This window comes from Aythya fuligula, chromosome 14, assembly GCF_009819795.1.
Source record: "Aythya fuligula isolate bAytFul2 chromosome 14, bAytFul2.pri, whole genome shotgun sequence".
Taxonomy (NCBI): domain Eukaryota; kingdom Metazoa; phylum Chordata; class Aves; order Anseriformes; family Anatidae; genus Aythya; species Aythya fuligula.
The window spans coordinates 13,942,783-13,967,380 of NC_045572.1; the positions used below are offsets into that span (position 1 = coordinate 13,942,783).

Sequence of the window (24,598 nt, forward strand, 5' to 3'; positions counted from 1 at the left end):
CCCCCCCCGCTCCCCCGCGGCACCGCAGGGGTTAACCCCTCTGGTCACGTGGCCTCCACCCCCCCAGCAGGGGCGGGGCATGGGCGGAGGCGGGGCGATGACGTGTCCCCTCCCTCCCGCGCGCGCGCGCGGTGACGTCAGCGCGGCGGCGCGGCGCGCGCGCGGCGGCGGCGGCGGCCGCACCTCCCCCGGCAAGATGGCGTCGCTGCTGCAGTCGGAGCGGGTGCTGTACCTGGTGCGCGGCGAGAAGGAGCTGCGGGCGCCGCTGCCGCAGCTGTACTTCTGCCGCTACTGCAGCGAGCTCCGCTCCCTCGAGTGCGTCTCGCACGAGGTAACGCCGGCCCGGCCGCGCCGCTGCCCTCCCATTGGCCGCCTCGCCCGTCGCTCTTTCTCATCGCGCCCCGCTATTGGCTGGCGGAGCGGCTCGGGGGGCGGGCGCAGAGCGGGGAGCGGTGGGTGTGGGAGTGGGAGGGAGCCGGCGGTGGATTGGCTGAGCGCTGGTGTCAGTCTGCGCGGGGAGGGCTGGGATTGGTGGAGGCGGGCGGGGGGGGCGGGAGTTGTGAGGGGTTAGTGTGTGAGGGGAGGCGGGGGGTGACAGGGCGGGGGGAGGGCGAGAGGGGGGGCGGCCTCGTCGCCTGCTCTTGGCTAATTGCCACAGTGTTAATTAATTATAATTAAATGACCCTGGGGCAGGGGTGAGGCGCTTGGGGAGTGTGTACGGTTTGGCCTGGTGGGTGACCAAGGACCCGACAATTGTGAAAAATAAAGAAAAAAGTGGTTTACTGCAGCCTCCTGACACAATAACGGCACAAATAAGCGGGAAGCGCCTCACGGAGCCCCCACGGGCAGCCCCGGGGGCTGAGGAGGGCCCGCAGCAGGCCCTGCACGTCTGGTTTGAGCCCCTCGCTTTGAGGAGCCTCCGCACATAGGGATTAATTAAACAGCACCTTGGGCTGAGGGCAGTGGGGTCAGTTTGGGCTGGGAGGGGCTGATCTGAGCCAAACCCCACAAATATCCCCGAACCCGGAGCCTCACGGGGCACCTGGGCCCGTCCCTGTGCTGTTCCGCAGGTGGACTCGCACTACTGCCCCAGCTGCCTGGAAAACATGCCCTCGGCCGAAGCCAAGCTGAAGAAGAACAGGTAAGGGTGGGTCCTCCGCTTCCCTCGGCCACGTGTACCTGAAGCTCTCCTCAGAAATCACATCACTCACTACATCTTAATCCGTTAGGGGACAAAGTGCCTTCCCACGATGTGCCACGTACCCTTGGTGTCATCCTTTTTTTGGTGACCTGCTCTCAAACCACAAAGAGAAGCGTTCTTTCTATCACCCAAACATTTCTCATTGCTGCCATTGACCCTAAACTCCTCCATTCCTCTAGTGCTGCTGCATTAGATAGGAACATTTATTATTTTAATCATGATTTGCTCGTTGAAAGCATTCTCCTGTGCCTGTGGGCTGCGTTTGGGCCTTGTCAGCTCACTCTCACACGTAGGCTTTCCTCTTTTCCAGGTGTGCCAACTGCTTTGACTGCCCCTGCTGCATGCACACCCTTTCTACCCGGGCCACCAGTATTCCTGCTCCGCTCCCCGATGACCCGGCCAAAACTACGATGAAGAAAGCCTATTACCTGGCCTGCGGGTTTTGCCGCTGGACTTCCCGGGATGTGGGCATGGCAGATAAGTCTGTTGGTAAGTGACAGGCAAAGGCACGAGGCTAACAGCAGGAGTCCGGCGTCTTTCGGAAGTTAAAAGATAATCAAAGGTGGTTTCTGGCTGGATGGTGGGTGTAATGTTTGCCTAGGTTTTGAGTCACAGTTGGGGAATTCACAGGAAAATGATTTGTCTCTGAAGTCTTGGCTGCAGAGCTGAGTGCGTGTAACATCTGGCCTGCTGCCAGGCTCGTGTTACCTGCCTCATGAGGAAGCTGTAAAACACAGGGCTCTGACAGTCGGTGGGCTCTGCCCCTTCTGGAGAGCTTGCTCGTTCGCCTTCAGAGTCTTTGAAGTTGCTCAGTCTAACAGCATAGAAACCTAGTTTATTTTCTGTCACTTTTTGTTTACTCAGGCTTATTTCAGAGGTGCTAGTCTTTGCACTTGTTTTTTTTCTATTAATGACAGTACTGGAACAAAGCTTTTATCTATTTCTTGATGTGTAAGGCATGCAGAAAGCGTCTGTCTGGCTCCAGGAGCGAGGCTGAGTAGACCAAGCAGGTCCTCTTTGATTTCTGGTGTTCTGTGACTGTAGACTTGAAGCTGAAGATGCGGGGACACAGGCAGCTAGAAATGAGAGTGTTCTTGTAAACTTAATTGCATGCTGCTGGGTGCTGTGCTGAGCATCTGTCAAACAGCAGTTGCTTAAAAACACAGTATAAAAGCTGGGCAAGTGACTTCCACCCAAACCTGCCTGGGAAAAGCTTTCAGAGGTAGATAGTTATGCAGGTATGAGCTTGAAGATTTGTAATGATAAGCGTAGTGAGCATAGGGCAAGCCATGTTTCATGACTAGGACCAATGCAGTTCGAGTGTTGGTGATTTCTGTGTAGAATCGAGAAACCTTCTCCTGAGGAGTTTGTTCTTTCTCTTTCTCATGCAGCTAGTGGCGGCTGGCAGGAACCAGAGAATCCACACACGCAGAGGGTGAGTGAAGGAGAAGGCCGTGCTTAGGCTGAGGTGGCATCAGGTAGAAAGAGCTGTTAGAGGTGCTGAGCCCTCTCGATCGCTTTTTCTGCACCTGTATAATTCTTCAGCTGCCAGGTCCAGCTCATGATCTCTATCTTGACTGAACTCAGTGGAAGGGAGGCCTCTGAGAGGCTCTTCCTTGGATGCCACGGTGTGAAATCCAAGTTCAGAAGAAACTTGGTTGCAAAGATCACGTCTAGCAGCACTGATAAAATGAAACTAGTGGGCATGTTGTGTCTGAATGTCTTGGGGAACTGGGGAAACGTGGGGAAGGCTGCTAAGGGAGAGTGCTGCTAACCTGTGACAGAGCACATCAGATTTTGCTGTACTGGTCTCCATTTAAAACTCTTACTGCAATCAAGTTTAAAAACTTGCACATTGCTCTGGAAGAAGAAAAGGCTTGAATCTAAAAGGGGCTTATGTCCAGTTACTACCATGCAGCGTGCTTGGTGGGCTTTCTTCATGTGAACAGAACTTATTTTCTGATCAGCAGTGCTTACAGGATCTGGAAAACAGAACTGCACCTCTGTGACCTTTCCTTGCCACCAGTCAGGGCTCTGCACTGAACATAAATCAGCCTCTGGGTGGGGAGATGCTGATTGCAGCACTAACGCAATCTACTAAGACACAGAATTAAGACACAAATACTGTGACGCCGGCTCCTGCAGCTGGTCTGGCGTTTGTTCTCCTTTCACTGTGTATCTGTTCCTCCTCGCCCCTGCAGATTAACAAGCTGGTGGAGTACTACCAGCAGCTGGCTCAGAAGGAGAAGATCGAGCGGGACCGCAAGAAGCTGGTGCGACGCCGAAACTACATGCCGCTGGCCTTCTCGGTGAGCTGTGAGCACCGTGCTGCCAGTGCAGGAGAAGCGATGTGCAGCAGCAGCAGCTTGGAAACTTAGACGAGTGGTAGCATGATAGGGCTGCTCTGCTTTTTTATTTGTTCCTAACTGAGAACATGAAGAAAATGCGCTAGGGCACTTGGGTTTCCTTGGGGACGAGCAGTTTTGCACGCGTTGTGTATTGCCTTGCCTCACTCTCTGATAGTCCTCTCTGATAGCGCCAGAAGGGTTTGTAGCTGCCATCTGAAGGAACACGTTATCCAGCAGTGAAATGCAGCACAACTGCACTCATGATACCAGTGGTAGCTCTCAGGATAGTTTCATACCACTGCTCGGTAACAGATCAGAATTATCCTGCGCTTTGCTGCGTGAAATCTCAACTGAACTGAACTTTAACACTCGATTGTGGCCTGAATAACTTGTTTATTGTACCTGCCAGGTAAATGCTTACTTTGTTCAGCTAGGTGACTGCGTACGCTTGCTACTTCTCAATTAACTGTGCCTGCTCTGTGCCCTTGCTTGTGTCTTATGGCTGCATTTTTTGTCTCCGTTGCTACCTGCTGCTATTTTGGGGGCTCTCCACAGCAACACACTATACACGTAGTGGTAAGTCTCTTCCCGGTTTCTGCTGGTGTTAAAGCTCTCCCGGTACCAACTGAAGGGCAGTAACGTGTCCTGCTCGTCACCTGTCCTCAGGGCCTCTGACTTGGATGTGCCTAGAACAAAGGCACCCAAGGGCTAGCTAGTTAGAGGGGAACGTGGTACAAAAAGTACTGCTTAGTAGCTTAGAAGCAGGCAGTGCCTTTGGGTAAGTAGCATGTGATTTAAAAGCATTCCTTCACAAAGCCTGGCCAAGACACAGACATCTTAACTGCCGGGGGGAAACGGCGCTGACATCAGTCTCCTGATCCTTGAAGAATCACCAGGGCAGACGCTCACATTTCTCATTTGGTGAGAATTGGATTTTCAGCTCTGCCCGGAAGGAAGATTGCTTCCTAACGTCTTGTGTGTTTCTCAGCTGTAGGAAGCTGGGGGGTAGCTCAGCTTTTCCTGCCGAGCCGTGGTGCCTTGCGAGAGAGTCAGAGTAACTAAGTTAGAGCTGCAAGGCTCAGAGGAAGCTGAACGCTCCAGCTGCTTCTAGGAGTGCTGCAGAGCGTCTCAGATGGACACATAATCGTGTTTACCCAGTTCTTAGGCAGTTGAACTCTCATTCTGCACTACTTGTTCAGTACAGAGAACACGTCAGTAGTGCAGGCTGGTGGTTAAGGGAAGAAACAATTTTATAAGCAGTACACACACACCTGCCTCTTCCAGTCTGCAGCGTAGTGGTAATTGTTTTCTCCTTACTAACAGCTTGAGCAGGAAAAATAATCTTGAGAGACCTTGAATACCTTTCCCTTTTTGCTTTAATTTGCTTGTTTCCCTATGCTTGTCATGCAGTTTTAAAGGGTGAGTTTGCAGGAGGTCTTTTTGTCCTGCCAGGAAGCAGGACAGAAGCTTTTTTCTGACAGCACCTTTTTCCCTGTAGGACAAATACGGCCTGGGAACCAGGCTTCAACGCCAGAGGCCCGGCGCCCCGATCAGTGCTCTCGCTGGACTCTCGTGAGTTCCTGGGCTGGGGTTATCTCTGGGGGAAGGACAGGAGGTGTAGGGGAGGAGGTGTTCTCTCTGACCACATTTTCCCTTATTTTGCGTCAGTCTGAAAGAAGGCGAAGACCAAAAGGAGATCAAGATTGAGCCAGCTGATGCAGTGGAAGAAGTGGAACCTCTTCCTGAGGATTACTACACCAGACCAATCAACCTGACAGAGGGTAATGCCTTAATGTCCTGGCACTTCTGCCGTTCCCTTTTATGACATGGGCAGTGCTTGGAGACGTGCCAGTAGAGTTCCTAGTGCTCTGAGGCTTTAGTAATTTTTACATTGTTATTGAAATTGTGTGATTTTGATTTTTTTTTTTTTTGACCTTTTAAATGGTAATTTTGATTGCAGCTCAGCTTTGTATTATATGTGAAAAGCTCAGAGCCAAAACCAGCAGGCCTCTTTACTATTGTTTCCTCTTTTTTTTTGGTCTTGGTTCCTCTGCATGCGAAATGTCAAGATTTGGATGGAGGAAAGGGCTGACATTCTTTTTCAAATAGTAGCAGGAAATAAGGAAGTGGTTGTGCTGCTGGGGAGTTGGCACTTTAATTGGCCTGTTCAGTAACAATTGTGCATTATTTTGACATCAGCTTGGAACAGCTTGCGGACGCTTTAGCTGGCTCGTGATTTAATCAGCAAATATTGTAAATTGGCCCAGAAAACTGGGGAGCAAATGGGATAAAACAGCGGGTACAGGAAGCGATGTGGACTTCCTGCTGAGGTGGCTTTAAGCAGGTCAGATGTCCTTAGTAGTTCTGTGGGACCACAAAGTCCACCAACATCAGTTCATGAGGGCTTTTTGGAACGGGGCAGAGCATCTTTGTGGTAAGACTCCATCAGAGTTGTGAAAATACGATGCTGGTGGAGAAGACAACTCACAGTGGTTCCCTGGCAGGGGGGCTGCCAGGTGGCTCACGGCCTGTTAGGCACTGGGGTATTCACCAGGAGCCTGTTTTGGGGGAGAAACCCACGGGGAGTTTGGCCACTGTGGTTCCTTGCCTTAGGAATTATGCAGTCACTAATTCTCTGCGTGAGTCTGAATTATGCAAACTCCTTACGGAGAAGCTGGATGATCGACTTGTGCAGTGCCCCGCTGTGGCAGTAACAAAGCTATGAAATCTGATTTGCCCTTTGCAAAAGCATGGTTTGTTTTCTAGATGTCAATAAAATACTCTTGCCATCTCAGCTGAGCTTCAAAAACAGATCACAGTTTCTTGTTCCTCCTGGCTTGGCACTTGTATTGTACAAATGTTACCATGCCCAGTCAGGGCAGCCCTTTTTACCCCTCTTACCCTTGTGTTCATTCACTGCTAGGAACAGTGACACTTACCAGTGGCTTCTGAATTAGTGGGTGCAGGTGAAATTAAATTCTGCACAGCGCACTGCACGCTTGCAGTTAGCACAGCGCATATTTACAGTCTAGCTTGAGTTCCAGTGCCTGGGTAAGACTTAAACTTGGTTTGTTTTCTGTTGTGCACCCAGTGACAACCCTGCATCAGCGTTTGCTGCAGCCCGATTTCCAGCCGATCTGTGCTTCCCAGCTCTACCCACGTCACAAGCATCTCCTGATCAAACGCTCGCTGCGCTGTCGGGTAGGTGGCTAAATACAAAACAGCACTTGTAGGCTCACAGGAATTGGGCTGCGGGGAAATGGGCTCTGTATTTCTCTTTAGAAGAAGCTGCTCAAATGCTTCTTGTTGTTGTAAGTTCTCTAGAACGTTCTCTCGGTGCTGTTATCAGTTACAAGGGAAACTGTCACATCTCTGATGTGACTACGAATGTGAAGGGGTAGCCACACTGTCAAAGACACACAAAGGTGAATTTGCAGAAGTGTCTGTGCACTGTGCCTAGCAGAGGACTTACAGAAAGCAGCCAGTACAGTTGGCATTACAAAATTCTGCTATTATTAAAGACAAAAATCAAGTCAGTAAACAACATATTAGTGATAGGCACCATAGAGTGCTGAAGTTGCCCCTGGAATGAAGGCAGAAAGAGTGGAAAAGCAGAGAGCTGCAAAGTAAAGACAAGTAAGAATTAAATCCAAGTTCTGCCTTTGGCTTGCTACATCATCTTCAGAAAGCTGCTTGCTTTCTCAGTGAAACGGGGATATTGATCTAGTTCCCAGGCTAATAGAGCAGTATTCTTGTAAGTATTTAAGATGCAAAATGCTTTGCAAATGCAGATTATTTTCTCAGAAATAATGTCAGGCTGGGCCTGTACTGGAAGAGTAGTCTGTGAGCAGATCAGTTTTGGGTTGCAGCTGTTGGCTATTCAATGGATGTTGGAGTATAAGTCAAAGGGCTGCAGTTACTTGTGCCTTCTTCCTGCTGCATTCAGTGTCTGAGTATTTTTCATCCTGGTTCTGAATCCTGTGTTTCTGAGATTGCAGTAGCTTTGCTGGAATGACGTTTTCAAAAATATCAATAACTTGACACCGGTCTGACTGCGTGCACCCCACGTTAGCTGTTACGTGCGCTGTGCTAGAGGGGTAGTGCTGTGGCTGGTGGCACTGTGCCTGCAGCTCTGATTCATCAGTTTGTGACTGCACGCTGTTTTCTGGTGTTTACTAAAATGTCTTTGCTTCTAGAAATGTGAGCATAACCTGAGCAAACCAGAGTTCAATCCAACATCTATCAAGTTCAAGATCCAGCTGGTTGCTGTGTAAGTAAGATGCAGGGGCCGGGGGTAACAACTGCCTACCAACGCTTAGTTAAAGCCTTGTATTTCCATTTCTTTTGTGCTTTTGATTTGACCTCCTTTATGATTGATTGTGTCATTTCTTACAATGATGTAATCGCCTTTTGTATTTTATGGGTAAATTTTCAGTAAGATTGCTTCATAATCTGCTGAAAACTTCAGTTTGAAAGAAGGGGTGGTGAGCTGTTCCAGCCCCATGTCACAGCAGGAGTTAAAAGGATTAGCCTTATATAGCAAAAGGGCACTTTATTTATCTGTTTGATGTAAGCTAAACTCTTGTAGTGTAGAACATGTCTTGCTGGATGCCTGTGACTACGTATTAGGTTGCAGACAGCTGCACAGTTCCTTGTGCCCATTTCCTTTGTTCTCCTTGCAGGAACTATATCCCTGAAGTGAGGATCATGTCCATTCCCAACCTGCGCTACATGAAGGTCAGTGCTTTTTTTTTTTCCAGAAACATTTTATGGTGAGTCACAGCTGAGAGGTGTGCACGGGGGATCTTTTTGGGAGCTTGCACGGTGTGATGAATGTTTCCTGAAGGCTCCGCTTCTTGCAGAGAGGGCACAGGGTTTAAGGGAGTGGTCAGAATAATGCTGCGTGTACTTGTCACTCTGCATGAGTAGATCACAGTGTGCTGTGATGTCTGGCATTGCAAGTACATGATTATATCTGGTGAATAAAAGGTGTGGGGTTGCTATCTGGGCTAGAGTCCAAAGACATGCATTTCTGCTATTAAAAAGAGTGCTGTGTGACATTGCCACCTTTCGTACAGAACGGGGCTCTTTGCTTTCATTCCTTTGAGTACCTGAGACAATTTTGAAGGTGTTAATCAGTCACAGGACGTGGAGGTCCTCACAGTAAAGGTGACTTTTAGAATAATTACTTCTTGACCTGGGATTCTTGAATCTTTTCCAGGAAAGCCAAGTTCTTCTGACTTTGACCAATCCAGTGGAGAACATCACGCACGTCACGCTGCTGGAGTGTGAGGAGGGAGACCCTGACAACATCAACAGCACTGCCAAGGTACTGTGCCCTCCTGATTTTATTCCTTGGAGGCTTAAATGACCATCACCAGTGTAAGCGTCAGCTCATAATGCATTTTAAAATGGTGTCTGCTCACTGAATCCAGAGCCCAAGGGAGAAATGCACAACTTCCCAGGCAGAGTGGTAACTGGGCACTGTTAGAGAGGAGAGCCAAGGATGAATCACTTCTGTTAAGCCATAGTAAGGCAGACCTCCGAAGGGGAGTGCTCCATCCTGCTCATAGTGTAGGTGGTGAGTACTAAAAGGCTGCTTCTCTTTGTGTCATTTCAGGTGGCAGTTCCTCCCAAGGAGCTAATTCTGGCTGGCAAAGATGCTGCAGCAGAGTATGATGAGCTGGCAGAGCCTCAAGACTTCCAGGATGACCCTGAGTGAGTGCGGTCTGTTCTGTGGGCATCCTGCCCCTTAAATACTTGGCACTTGAACCAAGTAATTTGCTCTCCTCTCTCGTCAGTACTTCTTGTTACCTTGACCACATATTTCGGTCAGAGATTTGCACTGCTTATCTTTTTCTTCTGTTTGTGGTTTGGACTCTTCAGGAGATGTTTGATCTAAGGCAAGGGTTGGGTTACAGGTGCTGGTACTGATTCTCTCTGGGAATACTTTGTAATCCTCTCCTCTGTAAGCAGAGGGTTCACAGGAGTGCCCAGAATTATGCAGTGGGGGATGCAACAGAGGTACCTCCAGGCCTCAGGGGGGAATATGCTCAGCAGGCTCTTACAGAGCAACTGGAGCTAAAATATCACAGCCTCTCCTTGTTGCACAACAGGGTCTGTAACTCCTGTGGCCAAAGCAGGCCTGTTCTGTGTGGTGGGTTTGTCAGCAGCTGCCAGCATGAAGGGGGTACCACATCCTGCTCACGGGGCAGGAGGGGCTGCTGTCTCCTGGAAGAAGAGCAGCAGGGAGCAAGCTACACACCAGGAGAATTGTTCTGGCAGGGCATGTGCAGCCTGCGGGCTGTAAACTGAGCATCCCTCTGACACGGCACCAGAATGAGCCTCTCAGAACAATTGTTTGAGAACTCGGCTGACCCAGTTCTTTTGTTTTCTGCCTTGCAGCATTATTGCCTTCAGAAAAGCCAATAAGGTAGGAGTTTTCATCAAGGTCACCCCACAGAAAGAGGAGGGCGAAGTGACCGTGAGCTTTAAGATGAAGCACGAGTTCAAAAACCTGGCTGCTCCCATCCGGCCCAGCGAGGAAGGCGACCAGATCTCCGAGGTCATCTGGCTCACCCACCACGTCGAGCTCAGCCTCGGCCCAGTGCTCCCCTAAAAGCTCCCGAATTGTGTCCCGGTGGCTGGCCGCAGGACGGACTGTCGGTGAACGAGTGCGCCCTGGTGAAACCTTCTGTCAGCTCCTCTGCTGTGTGCGTGTGCGCCACGCGCCCCAGCCAGGCCACGAGGAGGAGGCTGCGGGGTGGGGGTGCTGTGCTTCGGGATGGTTTGTTCTCTTATCGTAGTGCCCACTAACGCTCTGCTTCCCTACACTGCCACAGGCTAGTTTAACTTGCAGCACGTGTGTCAGCACGCAGAACGAGCTAGCTTTCTCCAGGTTTGCACTACTCCTGGCTGAATTTGGCTGTGTCAACAAAAAAAAGAACCCGTATTGGTTTTTCTTCATGTCAGCCTGCAAACCTAATGTTACGTACCTGATAGTGAATGTCTCATCTCACACAGAATTACGCCCTTCTCGAACAAGTATTTTAGGAGGTGGCAAGGTCTGCTGCGTTCTGGCAAGTCTGTTGCCAGCAGCATGCTGCTTTCTTCTCTTTTTTCTGCTTCCTTGTAGGATACCTCAAGTAACCGTGGAGCACTCGGACACGAAACCCTTTTATTTTCGTGAAAAGCCCCTGGCCCGTGTAGCTTCCTTAGCCAGGGTGATGCGTCTTTTCACAAAGGAGATGGTCGGTTTGCCCTTAAACTCCAAGTGTAGTGTACTGTAGTGTTCGTGGATTTGAGTGGTGACCAACTGCGCTGTGAGCCCGTTGTGTTGCGAGCTGGGTGTGGTAGCATGATAGATTATTACAAGCTGGGAAAGCAGATCCTGCTGCCTTGCTTTGCGGTCCTGAGAGGCTGCCTGGCAGTCTTGGTATTAATAGATGTGTGTTAAAAGATAGCAAGTGAAGAGTACTTAAACGTGGAGAGTTAAAGTTAGGTCCAGTGTACAAAAAGGAGCTGCAGAGGTTGTCCAGGTTCGTGCTTTGTCTTTTTCCAGTTGTGGGAGGGGGGAGTGGAGGAGGAAGGAGCATTGTACCGCTGGGGAAGGATCACTGCGGTGTGCCTTGGCCGCAGTCCCTGCTGCGAGCAGTGATTACGAGCAGGGCACCCAGGAGCAGATCCTTCCTCGGGAGCCTCCAGTTTCACCCCCAGCCGAGCCGTTTGCCTTCACGACACAGTCCCATGGCCTTTGCTGTGGTGGTGGTGGGGGCCAGGCCCCCTGCCACCACGCTGCAGCTTCAGTACTCAAAAGATGCTCGCGTGGGGCTCTGCCAGCCGGGCATTCCTGCCTGTAGCCACACTAACCTAAACACTACCCCCACCAACACCCCAAAATTGCCTCCTGGGGGGCTCCCTGCGAGCCCCATGGCTGGGGATGGCCTCGCTGTGTGTCCGTCTGTCCCTGCTCCTGTGTGAGTGCCCCCCCTCCCCGCCCTCCTGCTTGACTGCTGTAGTAATAAAGCCGCCTGCCTCTCGGCCTCCCGTGCTGTCCGTCGCAAATAATAACGCTAATAATCGTTAAAATAAATGAATAAATGCATAAAAATGGCAGCGCCCCCCCCCCCCTTCCACAGTGGTTTCTCCCCCCATTCCCTATGGGCTCTCCCCCTCCCTCCGCGATGGTTCGGTCCCCATCTTCCCCCCCCCACCGCCCAAATGGTTTCGCCCCCAGCTCCCAATGGGTTCCCCCCCCTCCCGTCCCAATGGTTCCGTCCCCCTCACCCCAATGGTTCGGCCCCGCCCGCGGTTCTCTAGCCCCGCCCACCGCGGCGGTGCCGCCGGAAGTGACGCCACTTCCGCCTCCCCCCGAGGCGGAGCGGCGCGGGGGCCGCCATGTCGACGTCGCTGGGCTCCAACACCTACAACCGGCAGAACTGGGAGGACGCCGTGAGCGCCGCCACGGGGGGGGACGGGGGGGACCGGGGGGAACCGGGGGGGACGGGGACGGGCCCGTTCGGAGAGCACGGGGTGGGGCTGGGGGCGTGGGGCAGGCCCGAGGCCGGGGTGTGGGGGTGAGGGGCGGCGGGGGGGGGCGGGCAGAGACAGGGAGGGACGGGAACTGACAGGGGAAAAAGGAAAAAAAAGAGGAAAAAGGGAATAAGGGGGAAAATTGGACGGGCACTGACAGGGGAAAAGGGGAAAAAGAGAAAAAAAGAGAAGAAGGGGGAAAATTTGGGGAAAAATTGGGGGGAAAAGGGGAAAAGCAGGAGCAGCCGGCCTGCTGCGGGCCTGTCACCAGAGGGATTCGGGTGGGGGCTCGGGGCTGTGCCCGAGGGCGGCCTTTGGTGCCCTCCCAGCGCTCAGGTGGGTGACAGTCAGGTGTGTTAGCACAGGAGGTGATTTAAGCCCTGCCGCGGTGATTTCGTTGCTAATTCCGCGTTTTCTTTCTTCCTGCTCGATTCAGGATTTCCCTATTCTGTGCCAGACATGTCTTGGAGAGAACCCCTACATTCGCATGGTACGTGCCTGGTGACAGCAGCCCTGTGCTGGGCCGGTCACGGATGCCTGCCCCAGGACTCTGCGGTTCTGAGAGCAAAAATAAGCTGGAAAACAGGAGGTTGAGCTGTTTGCACTCCCAATTAGCTGGTTGTGCACAGCAGGATCTAGCTCATACCTTTGTTGGTGTGTCATGTCACGGCGGTAGGCACAGGATGTAGGAATACACTAGGCAAAAGGGGGAGGAAGGTGGCAGGAAACAGCAGAAAACAAAGCTCTGGGACCAGGAAATTGTGTGCTGCAGGGAGCGGGGAGCTGCTGGAACATTAAGTAGATGAGCACAGTTTGTGATGTGCAGGGTTTGTACCTGTGAAAGTACGCTAAGGCTGCCTTAGGGAGGCATCCTGGCAGTCATTTAAATCCTTGTTGACCTTGGTTCTGTCCGTTCAGGCTGAGTCAGGCCGTGCTGTGCCTCTTTTCTCCGTTACTGAGGATGAGGGTTTAGGTTCCCTCCTTGTTTCCTTTCCACAAATTTTGCTGAGAGCTATTACAGCGTTTTTAAGAAACATTTTATTGCTGATAGAAATGAAGGTTCAAAAATGGTTTTTGTGTACTTGGTTTAGGTAATTACATCACTTTTGTTTAAACATAGCTATTAATGTTCCATTTCATTTGCACCTCTCCTAGTACATGAAGCGAGGCGCATCAAACCCTGTTTAAATGAGTGATTCTAAAATGGGTTGAGAGTTTCTTAGGATTATTTTTGTCCTGTTCACCATCCAAGGAAGATTCCACTTAAGCACGAAACACGGGGGTGGGTGAGCCTTGGTGCAGCATGTAAGGGAGAGGATGCGGTGCTGTAACTGTGATGTTTTGTGTCTTTTTTGGTCAAGTTAATGATATTTCACATTTTCTTTTTTGATTTTGATTATGTTTCAGACCAAAGAGAAGTATGGAAAGGAATGCAAGGTATGTTTGGTGTCTTTTGAAGCATGTCTAGGAGCAATACGTTGTGATGTTTATAAAATACCTGCTGCCTTCAGGAAAGTGCTTATCTGGGTTAACATCTTAACGCACACATAACTGCGTAACATTTTAGGGCAGTCAACAATCTGCTTTGTTACGTGGCTGTTCTTGTAACAGTCAAAATATTGGTCAGACAGACCTCGGGTTTGCTCGTGTTTGTCAGAATCTTTAGGTTTTGCTAATCTCATTGTACTTTATTTAAAGGTATTGCAACATTCAACTCTGTTCAGTCCTTTCTGTTGCAAGTTTCTTTTTATTGTTAAGTGGTGCATAAATAACTGGAGTTTAGGGTTTGCTGTGAACATGTCATTCTTGGCCAGCTAGAGATTACTGTTAGAAATAACCCAGGTTTATTTCTGAGAGGGATGGAAATATTTAAAGATGTTGTGGCTTGATGGAAGTTAAGGTCCATCCCTGCTTCTTTTATCAGTTGTCACCTGAGGTGGGGAGAAGATTTGAGTAGAAATCATGCTTTCCCTCCTCAGATTGCACGTGCATTGGCTGCAGATGCATCTTTCCTGCAGATAACATAGAGGGCAGTGGCTTTTATCTGGACCAAAAGTCCCATAACCTCTCACTGGGCTTGCTGCTATTCCATTGACTGTTCGATTTACAAATAATTGCCAATTTATCTTTAATAATGCAAGACCCTGAATGGTAAGTTCAGTGCTTTGGGATTCAGCTCTCTGCTCTCTGTCTCTCAGATTTGTGCCAGGCCCTTCACAGTGTTCCGCTGGTGCCCTGGTGTTCGCATGCGCTTCAAGAAAACAGAAGTGTGCCAGACATGCAGCAAGCTGAAGAACGTCTGTCAGACCTGCCTGCTTGACCTGGAGTATGGTGAGTACCAAAAAGCATTAACTAAGAGAAGCTGCAGTTCTGCTTGTCTCTGAAATGAAAGTTGGTGAAATGGCTTTAAACGTGTGCATGAAATTGGCATGGTTGTCTGCAGACAGACTTTGAGAAGAACAAATCTTGATGATCAGATCTCTTCCAAGATTCAGGGACAGCTTGGTGTACCTGGGCAGTAGATAAGTTATCTTTGGCTGATGCAGGATGTAGGAGCTATTTTTTGTTCTTTCAGTTTGTGCTTCATACGGATTTTTTGCTTGTTTAATTCTAGGTTTGCCAATCCAAGTCCGAGATGCAGGGCTCTCCCTTAAGGATGAAATGCCTAAATCTGATGTCAATAAAGAGTATTACACCCAGAACATGGAACGTGAGGTAAGAAAGTGTGGTTTAATCATGTTCTGTTTGTGTGGATGTGTACGAGGGAGGGAAGGGGCCAAATGCGCTTTCTCTGAAAAAGAATTACCCGAGTCACCTTAAAATCACGTGCTTCCTTTGATTCTGTGCGTTATTTCTGATGTTTTTATATTACACAGTATTTGATATTGTAACAGCTCTCAGCAAATCATTTGTCTTTTAATTTCTGTGTAGATTGCCAACTCTGACGGCACCAGGCCAGTGGGTGCGCTAGGAAAAGCGACTTCCACCAGTGACATGCTGCTGAAGCTGGCGCGGACCACGCCATACTACAAACGTAACCGTCCTCACATCTGCTCCTTCTGGGTTAAAGGAGAATGCAAGCGAGGAGAAGAGTGTCCTTACAGGTACACATACATTTCAAACAGTTAAATGTGTTCCCTGTGGCCAGATACATCTTCCCCTAGGGACTGAGGAGCAGGAAATGTTGCAGTGGGTAGGGGACACAATGCAGTGATTATTGGGGTCAGTGTGAAACCTGAAGGAGCTGGCGTGCAGCACCACTGAATGGGTCTTTGTTGTGACAAGCTCGGTGGTGAGGCATTTGCTGCGTGGTTTTGTAGTGTGTGGCCAAAGCAGTGACTGCAGCTCTTCTGCGTAGTTCATTTCGTCCCTTCGTGGCATCAGTCCCCTCCGTCAGAGGTCTTTGTGTTTGAACAAGAGGCCGTTTGAAATCCAGCTCTTGTGCTTTGTGGTGCTGAATGCTCGGCTCTCAGAAGTGCCATTCACTCAGAGCTGAAGGCGGTCCTGCCTGTAGCGTGTTGTTAGCTGCAGTCTAAGCTCTTGGGGCTTTTTGTTGCATTTTGGCCTGTTCATGTCAACAAGGTTATAAACCAGACTTTCTTTAGAGGGGAGAGGAGCAGTTGTAGTCACTTTAACCTGATGCAGCTGTGACTGGTGTTACGAAATGCTTTGTGTGCTGAACCTTAGGCACGAGAAGCCTACAGATCCAGATGATCCTCTGGCTGATCAGAACATCAAAGATCGTTACTACGGAATTAACGATCCTGTGGCTGATAAGCTGCTGAAACGAGCATCGACCATGCCTCGACTGGACCCTCCTGATGACAAGACCATCACTACGCTGTATGTCGGAGGGCTCGGAGATACCATCACTGAGTCGGATCTCAGGTGTGTTGGTGCAGCTGTGCTGCACGTGCCTTTGTATTTGATGCTTTGGCTGCTGCTCATCTTCAAGGGAAGGAAGAATCTGGCTTGCAAGGAAATAAAAACAAAAACAAAACTGGCTTTCAGTGTTCCTTAATGGGGAACTGGTTGGTGGGCAAGTAGAGAGGAGTACCAGCTTGTTGGAGAACAGACAAACAGGCGTGCTTCAAAATGCTTTGATTAAGAGAGAAATCTTAACGATGAGTCATTCTCCTGAGCTCTTGGGGGTACTGTTATGCTTTACAACAAGGCCCCATACCTTCTGCCTAGCTAGCTGCTGAGAAAAGCTGCTGCAGTGATTTTATTGCTCCATAATGACACACGGGAGCCAAGAGACTTGATTTGTAGTGGTTGTTCTGAAGTGGTGACGGAGAAAAGAAAGGATGTGATCATATCGATTTCATCACACAAAACCTTACCCTGCGGCTAGGAGGAACGGGATTTCACATGCATGTTTTTCCACGCAGAAATCACTTCTACCAGTTTGGGGAAATTCGGACGATAACGGTGGTGCAGAGGCAGCAGTGTGCTTTCATCCAGTTTGCCACCCGGCAAGCTGCAGAAGTGGCTGCTGAGAAATCCTTCAACAAGCTCATCGTCAACGGCCGCAGGCTCAATGTCAAATGGGGAAGGTGAGTGGGGTGGGAGGTGTGCACACTCGTTACCTCTTTCTCAGATGCCTTGTGAGCGTTCCCCTCAGGGGCTCGATTCTTAAGTGGAATTCATTTTTTGTGGGTCTTCGTTCAGTTTATGCAGCCCTGAGGAGCTGGATTGGACGTTAAGCTGAAGTAGGCGCTGAGCTGATACACAGATGGGGTTCTCTTGCAGTCTGTTTCTTTCAGTAGTGGGATCTGGGTTGGATATGACACAAACTGTGTAAGGGTTGTGTTGGCTGAGGGCACTGGGTGAGTTTCACGGTTCTGCTTCTACTCCAGGCCTTGTGAACATTATTTGCATACTTTGTATCAGCCGTCTTTGGCAATGAGGTTTTCATCCTTGGCCTGAAGCAATGGATCCAGATTAGATAATGTGGAACCACTGCAGTATAAATATCTGCTTATCCTGCCTTTTCTTATCCTTGTTCTCAAATTTTTGTCTGTCCTTTAGGTCTCAGGCAGCAAGAGGAAAAGAGAAGGACAAAGAAGGTACCACAGAATCTGGGATAAAGCTGGAACCAGTTCCAGGACTTCCCGGAGGTAAGGGAGTAGTCTTCATCTCTGGAACGTTTCATGCTGACCTTCTTCCACAAGAAAGGCTGGAGTTCAGCCTCCGAGAACATTTTAAATTCAGGACACTAGAGGCACTGGTGAGCCCAGAGCAGTCACTGACTGTGGGTTTGCAGCAGATAAAACCTGGCACGGGAAACGAGCTTTGTCTAGAAGCAAATTCTTGCTGGAAAGAGAGGTTGTCATGTGATGAGTGAAAAGTTAAGGCTGCATTAATTAATGTTACTCAGGTCCAAGATACTGGCAACCCACGCTGTTCACGTCTTGCTTCACGTTTTTGTAATTCATTGAGTGTTGTGTGAAGGAAAAAGCAAAGCTGGTTTCTGCTGGACTAAAGTGGGGAGTGTTCCGGGGGTTGGTGCAGTCCTGTTCCTTGCTCCACCTTGAACATGTGGCAGCAGCAGCAGTTTGCCCTTGTGGAAGAATTGGTTGTGCCTCCTCCGTGGAGGCAGATGCGCCTGCATTTCTTGATGGAGAGATGAGGTTTTCCATAACCACAGTACGTGTTTGTTGTTTTTTTTTTTCCTGCAGCTCTCCCACCTCCTCCAGCTGCAGAAGAGGAGGCTTCTGCAAATTACTTCAACCTACCTCCAAGTGGCCCTCCAGCTGTGGTGAACATTGCCTTGCCACCACCTCCTGGCATTGCGCCGCCACCACCTCCAGGTACTTGTTTTTCCTCTTTGATGAGGGTTTCTAAATTGGTGTTCCAGCGCAGCGGGCTGGAGGTCTGCTCCTCCTTGCTCAGCCTAACTGCAGCACTGAGGCATCCCTGCATTGATTTTCCTGATGATACAGGCTGAAACGATGCCATAAAAGGAGCTGTCAGCACAGTTTGATTAAACTGAGCTGCCTGTTGTGGTAGGTAATCACCTGCAAGTTTTCAGGCACGTTACAGATCCCTGGTATGGGTATTCACACCTGCCTGGGGCATTTGCTGGCTGTGTAAACGCTGCACTGACCTGAACTTCAGGGGGTATTTCCACAGCTGGTTGAACACAAGCCTGTGTTTGTGTACATGCATCTGTCTGGAGGTTTTTTTGTGGGGTGTCAGACTCTTTGGTTGCTCCACAGTTGAGCAGAAAGCATTTAGCTTGGCATTAGTCACCCATGCCAGTCCCCCAGCAGCTCATATCTGGGACTAGGAATGTGTTGGGTAAGGATTGCTCCCAGTTCCTCTGGGAAGAGGGAAGGAATTTGAGGAACTGTGGGAGCTGGGCGCCTCTCTGAGTTGCAGCTGGTGGCCAAGCGGTTTCCATCGGCAGTTTCAAACAGCGGGACATTTGTGGGGTTTGCTCTCGTGCTGTGTCTCAACGCGACAACTCTTCCTGCAGGTTTTGGACCACACATGTTCCACGCCATGGGGCCGCCGCCTCCCTTCATGAGAGCTCCGGGCCCCATTCACTACCCGTCCCAAGATCCCCAGAGGATGGGTGCCCACGCGGGAAAGCACAGCAGCCCCTAGCACATCGTCTCGCCCTTGTCATTTAAGTAAATGTCATTTTCTAGTTACCATGGTAGTGCCGTATGTTGAGCTGTGGGTGAGCTAGAGCAGCCTTATTTCCCTGCTTGCAGGCGCTGGGCAGGCTGAGCTCCGCGTCACCGTTACCGTCGATGCAGCCCGGGTCTTGCGTTTAGTACCGGGGGGGTGGGGGGCAGGCAGAAGGGCTGTCGGAGGGGGGGGCTGTGGATCAGGTGTGCCAGGATTACAGTGCTCGTAGTGTATCCCATTTGCACACTTTTGAAATAAACTTCTGGAAAAACAAAAACCAAACCCTCTTCAAGCCCGTTTGATATCCTCAGTCTGAACACTGTGGACTATTTAAGTGTAACGAGAGACTTCTCTGTGTCAAGTAGCCACTGAATTGTGACCCTAATGACCTATTAATCGTGTAGCATTGAGCCAGGACTGAATAAGAGCTGAAAAACAAGCTTGTCAATGTGCCAAACCCATGGCTTTGCCTTACTAGTGCCACAGAATTATTTTTTTTCCTCTACTTTTTAAAGACTTGTAACAGAAAGAAACCTTCTGGTGCTTCACTTCTAATCCTGCATGTCCTGAGCAAGAAAAGTTGGGTTGTGCAAGCAGCCCCCTGGTGCTGCAGGCGTGACCTGGAGTGACAGGTTGGCAGTTTTAACCTGCTGATGCTCCCCAGAAGGTGCTCGTGTGCCCCCCCTGCAGCTGTCCGCGGCACAGCACAGCTGCAGACTCATCCTGTGCATTTTCAGAACACGATCAGGGCTTTCAAGGCAGTTGGACAGAGTCTCCTCTTAAACTGTGGGATGGACCCAGCACCTTTCTGATTTGATAAGACCTGAAACTTTCCTTTCTGTGCTCCAACTATAGCGTTTGTGTAGGAGCAACTGCATGGAGCCTGCCATTGAATAAGATGTACAGGCACATGGCTAGAGGAGTTTGAGATACCTGTATGTCTGCTGCTTTCATGTAACTGATCTGTGGGCATCTTTCTGTAAAGCAAAACATGATGGACCTGTTCTGAAGACTCCTTTGCTTGTTTAAAAAAAAAAAAAATACATTAAATACATGAGTTTTTCAACACTTTGCTTAAACCCTGCTTCCTGGAGCAGGGCAGCTGAGGACTTTGATTTTTTCGGCTGCTGCCAAAGCTGGGGTGAGGAGTGGGCTGTGCCAGGGGGTCCATGGCACCAGTGGCAGGGCTGCAGCACAAGCTGGCCTTCCCTGGAGAAAGGGCTGAGCTGTGGGCACAGGTAATTAGTTTGTGTCAGGTAAGAGACATCCCAGGCAGTGCTGGGGGACAGAGGCACACTGAGGGATCAGGAGGGCTGTGCTGTGTGCTGCTGCCCTGTCCCCAAGGCTCCGGTCAGGGCCCGTGAGCACTGCAGACAGACCTTGAATGCAAGCAAGGTGTGCATTACAGCAATTTATTTATTTTCCAACCGGGTTCCCCAGAGGTGTGTGTGTTCTGCAGCTGATGGACAGAGGGAAGAGAGGTGTGTTTAGAACAGGACAGCAGTCGTACATCACAAATGTTTAATGTTAGAGGACTAGACCTTTATTCTTTACATTTGCTTATCCCCTCATGCTTCTGTGGGAAGAACAGGGCAATGCAGGTGTCCTGCCCGAATGCTGTGTTGTCACAGCAGAATCCCTGCTTGGGAATCTCTCTGCACGGCATTACAGTGCGCTGTACGAGCAAGGCAGCTGTTAACTGCAGCGTTACCACAAAATTTACTTACCTGGTTTAACCACAGCGGTGGAAAAAATACTTTTATCCCAGTGCTCCTGGTTTCACGGGACTAAATAAGGGTGACAGGAAGAACTTGACAGAAGCAGTTGTAGAAAGCGTGTGCTGTGTCAGGGATCTTTGGTAGCAGCTGGCAGGGTTTTCCCTAAATTTTTGCTTGCTCTCCTACGAACTTCTAGCTGCGTGTCCCACCGCTGAAAAAACATTGTGTAGTCAAATCCCCACTGCTGATTTTTGCATTTAAGAAGTCTGTGCTTGCTGTAGGGACACGACTGCACTGCTTTTCCTTCCCACTGATGCTGAAGTTGCTCAGATCCCCCAGCAGTTTCTTTCAGACTCAGACTGGCGCAGTTGTGGACCGGCCGTATGAAGCAAACCTGGCACCGGAGGATCGAAGGGCTGAGAGGTTCGAGCGAGGCGTGCAGGTGGGAAGCCCAAAAAACAGCAGTCACGTGCTAGCCAGGAGCTTCTGGAAAAAGTGGCACAAGTTTCCAGCTCCCAGTGCTCCCCTCCCTGTCTGGGCAGCGCAGTAAGCAGGCAGGTGACCAGCTCATCCTTGCTGTTGTCCAGCCAAGCCTCAGCTCACTGCTTTTAACGTGCTGATGCCTCTGGTTGCTCGTCCTGCTGCTGTCCTGCAGTCCTCACCTCCTTTTGCTGTCCTTCGGGTGGAATTCCTCCCCGGGGGCACCACCTGTCGGAGCAGGGCTTGTGTGCCAGCGCTTGTTCAAACCCCGAGGAAAAGGAGGACGAGCTGAGACCTCTAGCTTGGCTTTCCCGAAATGCTAGGCGAGGACACTCACCCCCCTCTCCCCTACTACGGCTGAGTCTAGCGAGAAAAGCATCCACGGCGCCAGGGAAGGGAGCGGGGGGTGCTACAGCTCGTCGCTCTCCGGCAGGACCCGCGCCCAGCCCTGCGGCACTCTGTTGAAGTTGGGTCTCTGGGCGAGCAGCTCCAGACCGCTCAGGGGGTCCAGCTCGGCGGCGGGCACGTAGAAGAGGTCGCTGAGCACTGCTCTGTCAAACGGGGTGGGAGTCCTGCAGAGCAAGACAAGTGAACTTAGCACATCGCAGAGAGGAAAAAGCGTGTTTTACCTCGAGGAGCCCAGCAGCAATCGGTGATACCCGTGACAAGCGACCACCCCCTTTTTTCCCCCCCCGGGATGCTGTTACAGCCTCTGCTCGCCCCGCAAGGTGCTTCCCTTGCTCAGAGCACACTCCAGCTCTGGGTGTGTGAGTGCCCGTGGCTGTACGGGGAGGGAGGAAGCGTGCTGCTGCCTCACCACGGGCTCTGCCAGCAGCCAGAGATGCGAAAGGGCTCGGATTAAGAGAGCAGCTGGTGGTGATGGACCCACCAGCGACTTGCCTGCAGCTAACGTGTTGTGCAGGGGCCGAGGCTCCTCCTGCTGCCTCCTGATTGCTCTAGCACATGTGCAGGCTTTCTCCTGGCCCCCGTTCCAGCCAGCCTTTTGGGACAGCTTCTCCACCTCTGACTAAGAGGAGGAGCAGTGCGGGGGCAAGAGCTGTCATCCCTTCCCGGAGAAATGCGCGGAGGGAGCGGGGATGAGAGTGCCAGCTCCCCGGCCGCCAGGAATGTTGGTTTTGGAGCGGCGCAGCACGGCTGACCTACCAACGAGACCTACCAGGGCTGGCAGTGTTTGCCTTGGGAAGCTGCTGGAGCATGAGTAATGTGGCACTGTTTTGCAACAGCGTCCTAGCGAGAAATTAGCGGGGGAAAGGTAAAAGAGGGGGGTTTGCTCCAGAAACAGCCTCCTTTCTGGGGAAAGACAGGCGCTTGCAGAGCTTTGTTCTCGCTCTCTCCTCGAGTGGCACATCATAATGAGGTCCCTGCATCACAGCCCGGATTTTTAAAGCTGGGAATAAAGCCGCCTGCCTCCCTGCGGCTGCTGTTGAGGTGGTGAACTTGGCCTTGCCCCGGGACACAGGCGGGCCCTGCTGGGATTCACCTAGCTCGAGGCGAGGCTGCTGGCTAGCCGGGCTGCTCCCAAAAGCGTTTCTGTGCCGTTTGGTATTTGACGAACTGAGGAGGGAGTTAAAAGCCAACAGCTTGGAAGATCATGAAAAGCCCCGTGAAAAGCAGCTTGGCTGTCTGAGTCTTCATGCCTCAGTGAAGAATTAGAGGAGGTGGCAAGAGGCTCGGTGTTAAATTAGCATCCATCTGTATTAAATAACAGCTCGGGCCTTGAAATAGAAAGGCAGCGTGCGAGAGGGGAGAAGCGGCTCGGGGGAAAGCATTATTCAGAGCCGTGCCCTTGCTTCGGTCCCTGCCCACAAACAAATGCTGAGGCAGGAACGGGAGAAATGCTGGAAGCAAAGAGCTGAGCACCCGCAGCAGCTCCTCCGACATCGCAGCGGGGCTACCTGGGCCTCTCCTTGCCTTCTCCTTGCTTTCCCTCGGCTGCCCGCTGGGTTTCCTCTCCCTCAGCTCTGCCCCAGTGCTGCCCAGTACAGCCCAGTACAGCCCAGTGCTCTGTCAAGCTTTCAGAGGCGTGCAGAGGAAAGGTGGAGGTGGTGCCAAGCTTTCTAAGCACGGCAGCGATGTCCCCCACGGCTTAAATCCGTGGGGATGCTGCTGGAGGGGCAGAGCTGGGAGCTCCCGTGGGATTTGGGGCGCTCCCAGCTTGCCCACAGCCCTTCACCCTCCTGAAGGAGGCTCCCAGCGAGGAGCAGAGACAAGACCTTCAACCCCAAGCACGCGTTTGGAAGGGATCTGGTGACCTCTGAGCACCCTGTGGGGGGATTAACCCCGCACCCCCGCGCTTCCAGCAGCTGCTCGGGCACCTGGGGAAATTCGGAGAGGTTGGGGCTGCCCCTGCTGCCCCTCCACCTCCAGCTGCTCCTGGCGGGGAGCACGGACGGACGGTGGCACCCGCAGCTCGGCCGGCCTTACCTGTTGAAGCTGGTGAACTCCCCGTAGGAGGGTCTGAGGGGCAGCTGGTTCTCCCTGCCCACGGCCTTGTCCTTGTCACCGAGGAGCCCCTGCCAGGGGGAGCGGTAGCCCTTGGGGATGGCGGTGACGTTGAACTTCTCCGGGGGCACTTCTCGGAGGGGCCCCGAGTACCCTGCCAGGGGGAGAGGCGGCGTTTGCTGCTGCAGGGCGAGCCGGGCGGGGGGGTCAGGTGTATAAGAACAGAGCCGTGCTTATCTATCTCCAGATCCAAGGATGCAGCAGGGCTGCTCCCTCTTGGTCCCGTAACCTCCAGGGCTTTTGGGATCACTGGGACAAGGAGAAGTCCCCCCAGGGGGTGTCTGGGCACCCAGCGAGGGAGCAGGGCCAGAGCTGGGGGGGGCTCCTGGGGCTCACGGTGATCCCAGCGGGGTCGGTTTTGGGGTGCGAGCGCTCACCTGGGGCCAGGTTGTCCGGGTTGAGGACTCTGCCCATCTGCAAGACTCTCTCCGACTTCTTGGGCACCTCCGGGGGGCCGCCCTGGGGCGACGCCGCCACGTGCAGCTCCGAGTGGAAGCTCTGCTGGCCCTCAGCGTCCCCAGCCTGCGGAGGGAAGGCTCGGGGCTCAGCACCCGAACCAGCAGGATGGGGGCAGGATCCCCGTCCCGCTGAGCAGGGGGAGCTGCTGCCTCCCCGGGTACCCACCGGCCGCTCGTTCGCCGTCCCCTCCAGCCCGGCCTTCTCGGTGCCGTGCGAGCCACCCGGCGCTGGGAGCTGCAGAGGGGGAGAAAAAGGGTCGGTGGGGGAATGTGGGGCACCCCCTTGGTGCTCGCCCACACTGCCAGCCGTCCCCTCTCCTCCCTTTTAGCCTCAGTGAGCGTGGCCACTCCACTGGAGCCCTGCAAGGAAGGGATGCGAGGGTGGAGGGGCACCCTGCTGCCCGGGGCTGGGCTCCCACCTTCTTGTAGCCGCTGGGGTGCTCGAAAACGAAGCGCTGCATCCGCCTCTGGCGCTGCTGGAAGAGCTGGGAGCCACGGTTGGTGCTCAGGGAGAGCTCCTCCAGCATCACGTCCTGCGGCGTGCTCACCTTCTTGCCCAGGTCCAGCTGGGGCGCTGGGGACACCAGGGGAGAGGGTGGCACAGCTGCTGGGTGCCCCTCGCACGGTTTGGTGGCGTTCCCTGTGCCCCCCCCCACGCGCACACTTACCATCTCCAGGGTCTGGTTTCATGATGGTCAT

The 24,598-nt window shown here is 51.9% G+C and overlaps 3 protein-coding genes across 4 annotated transcripts; 2 read left to right on the forward strand and 1 right to left on the reverse strand.

The window, feature by feature from the left end:
• The first annotated feature begins 171 nt into the window (after positions 1-171).
• On the forward strand, positions 172-10,520 carry DCTN4 (dynactin subunit 4). Of its 2 annotated transcripts, XM_032196777.1 has the most exons (14): positions 172-331; positions 1,071-1,141; positions 1,512-1,690; positions 2,593-2,636; positions 3,403-3,510; positions 4,105-4,125; positions 5,048-5,121; positions 5,218-5,330; positions 6,641-6,750; positions 7,746-7,819; positions 8,232-8,286; positions 8,771-8,878; positions 9,170-9,267; positions 9,955-10,520. In XM_032196777.1, the coding sequence occupies exons 1-14, from the start codon at positions 197-199 to the stop codon at positions 10,166-10,168; spliced, it is 1,404 nt and encodes a 467-aa protein (XP_032052668.1). In that variant the 5' UTR covers positions 172-196; the 3' UTR covers positions 10,169-10,520. The 2 variants fall into 2 exon arrangements, with proteins under 2 accessions (XP_032052668.1, XP_032052669.1); XM_032196778.1 differs by lacking the exon at positions 4,105-4,125 and having other exon boundaries at positions 173-331.
• Positions 10,521-11,881: 1,361 nt separating this feature from the next.
• On the forward strand, positions 11,882-18,866 carry RBM22 (RNA binding motif protein 22). The gene is made up of 11 exons (XM_032196779.1): positions 11,882-12,000; positions 12,518-12,571; positions 13,489-13,518; positions 14,280-14,412; positions 14,696-14,796; positions 15,013-15,185; positions 15,769-15,969; positions 16,473-16,637; positions 17,113-17,201; positions 17,763-17,894; positions 18,563-18,866. Exons 1-11 carry the CDS (start codon positions 11,947-11,949, stop codon positions 18,691-18,693), a joined length of 1,263 nt encoding a protein of 420 aa, XP_032052670.1. The 5' UTR covers positions 11,882-11,946; the 3' UTR covers positions 18,694-18,866.
• Positions 18,867-21,327: 2,461 nt separating this feature from the next.
• Positions 21,328-24,598, reverse strand: MYOZ3 (myozenin 3). Its single transcript, XM_032196663.1, has 6 exons — positions 24,568-24,598; positions 24,319-24,473; positions 24,066-24,134; positions 23,819-23,963; positions 23,364-23,535; positions 21,328-21,490 (listed from the first exon to the last, which is right to left on the reverse strand). The coding sequence occupies exons 1-6, from the start codon at positions 24,596-24,598 to the stop codon at positions 21,328-21,330; spliced, it is 735 nt and encodes a 244-aa protein (XP_032052554.1).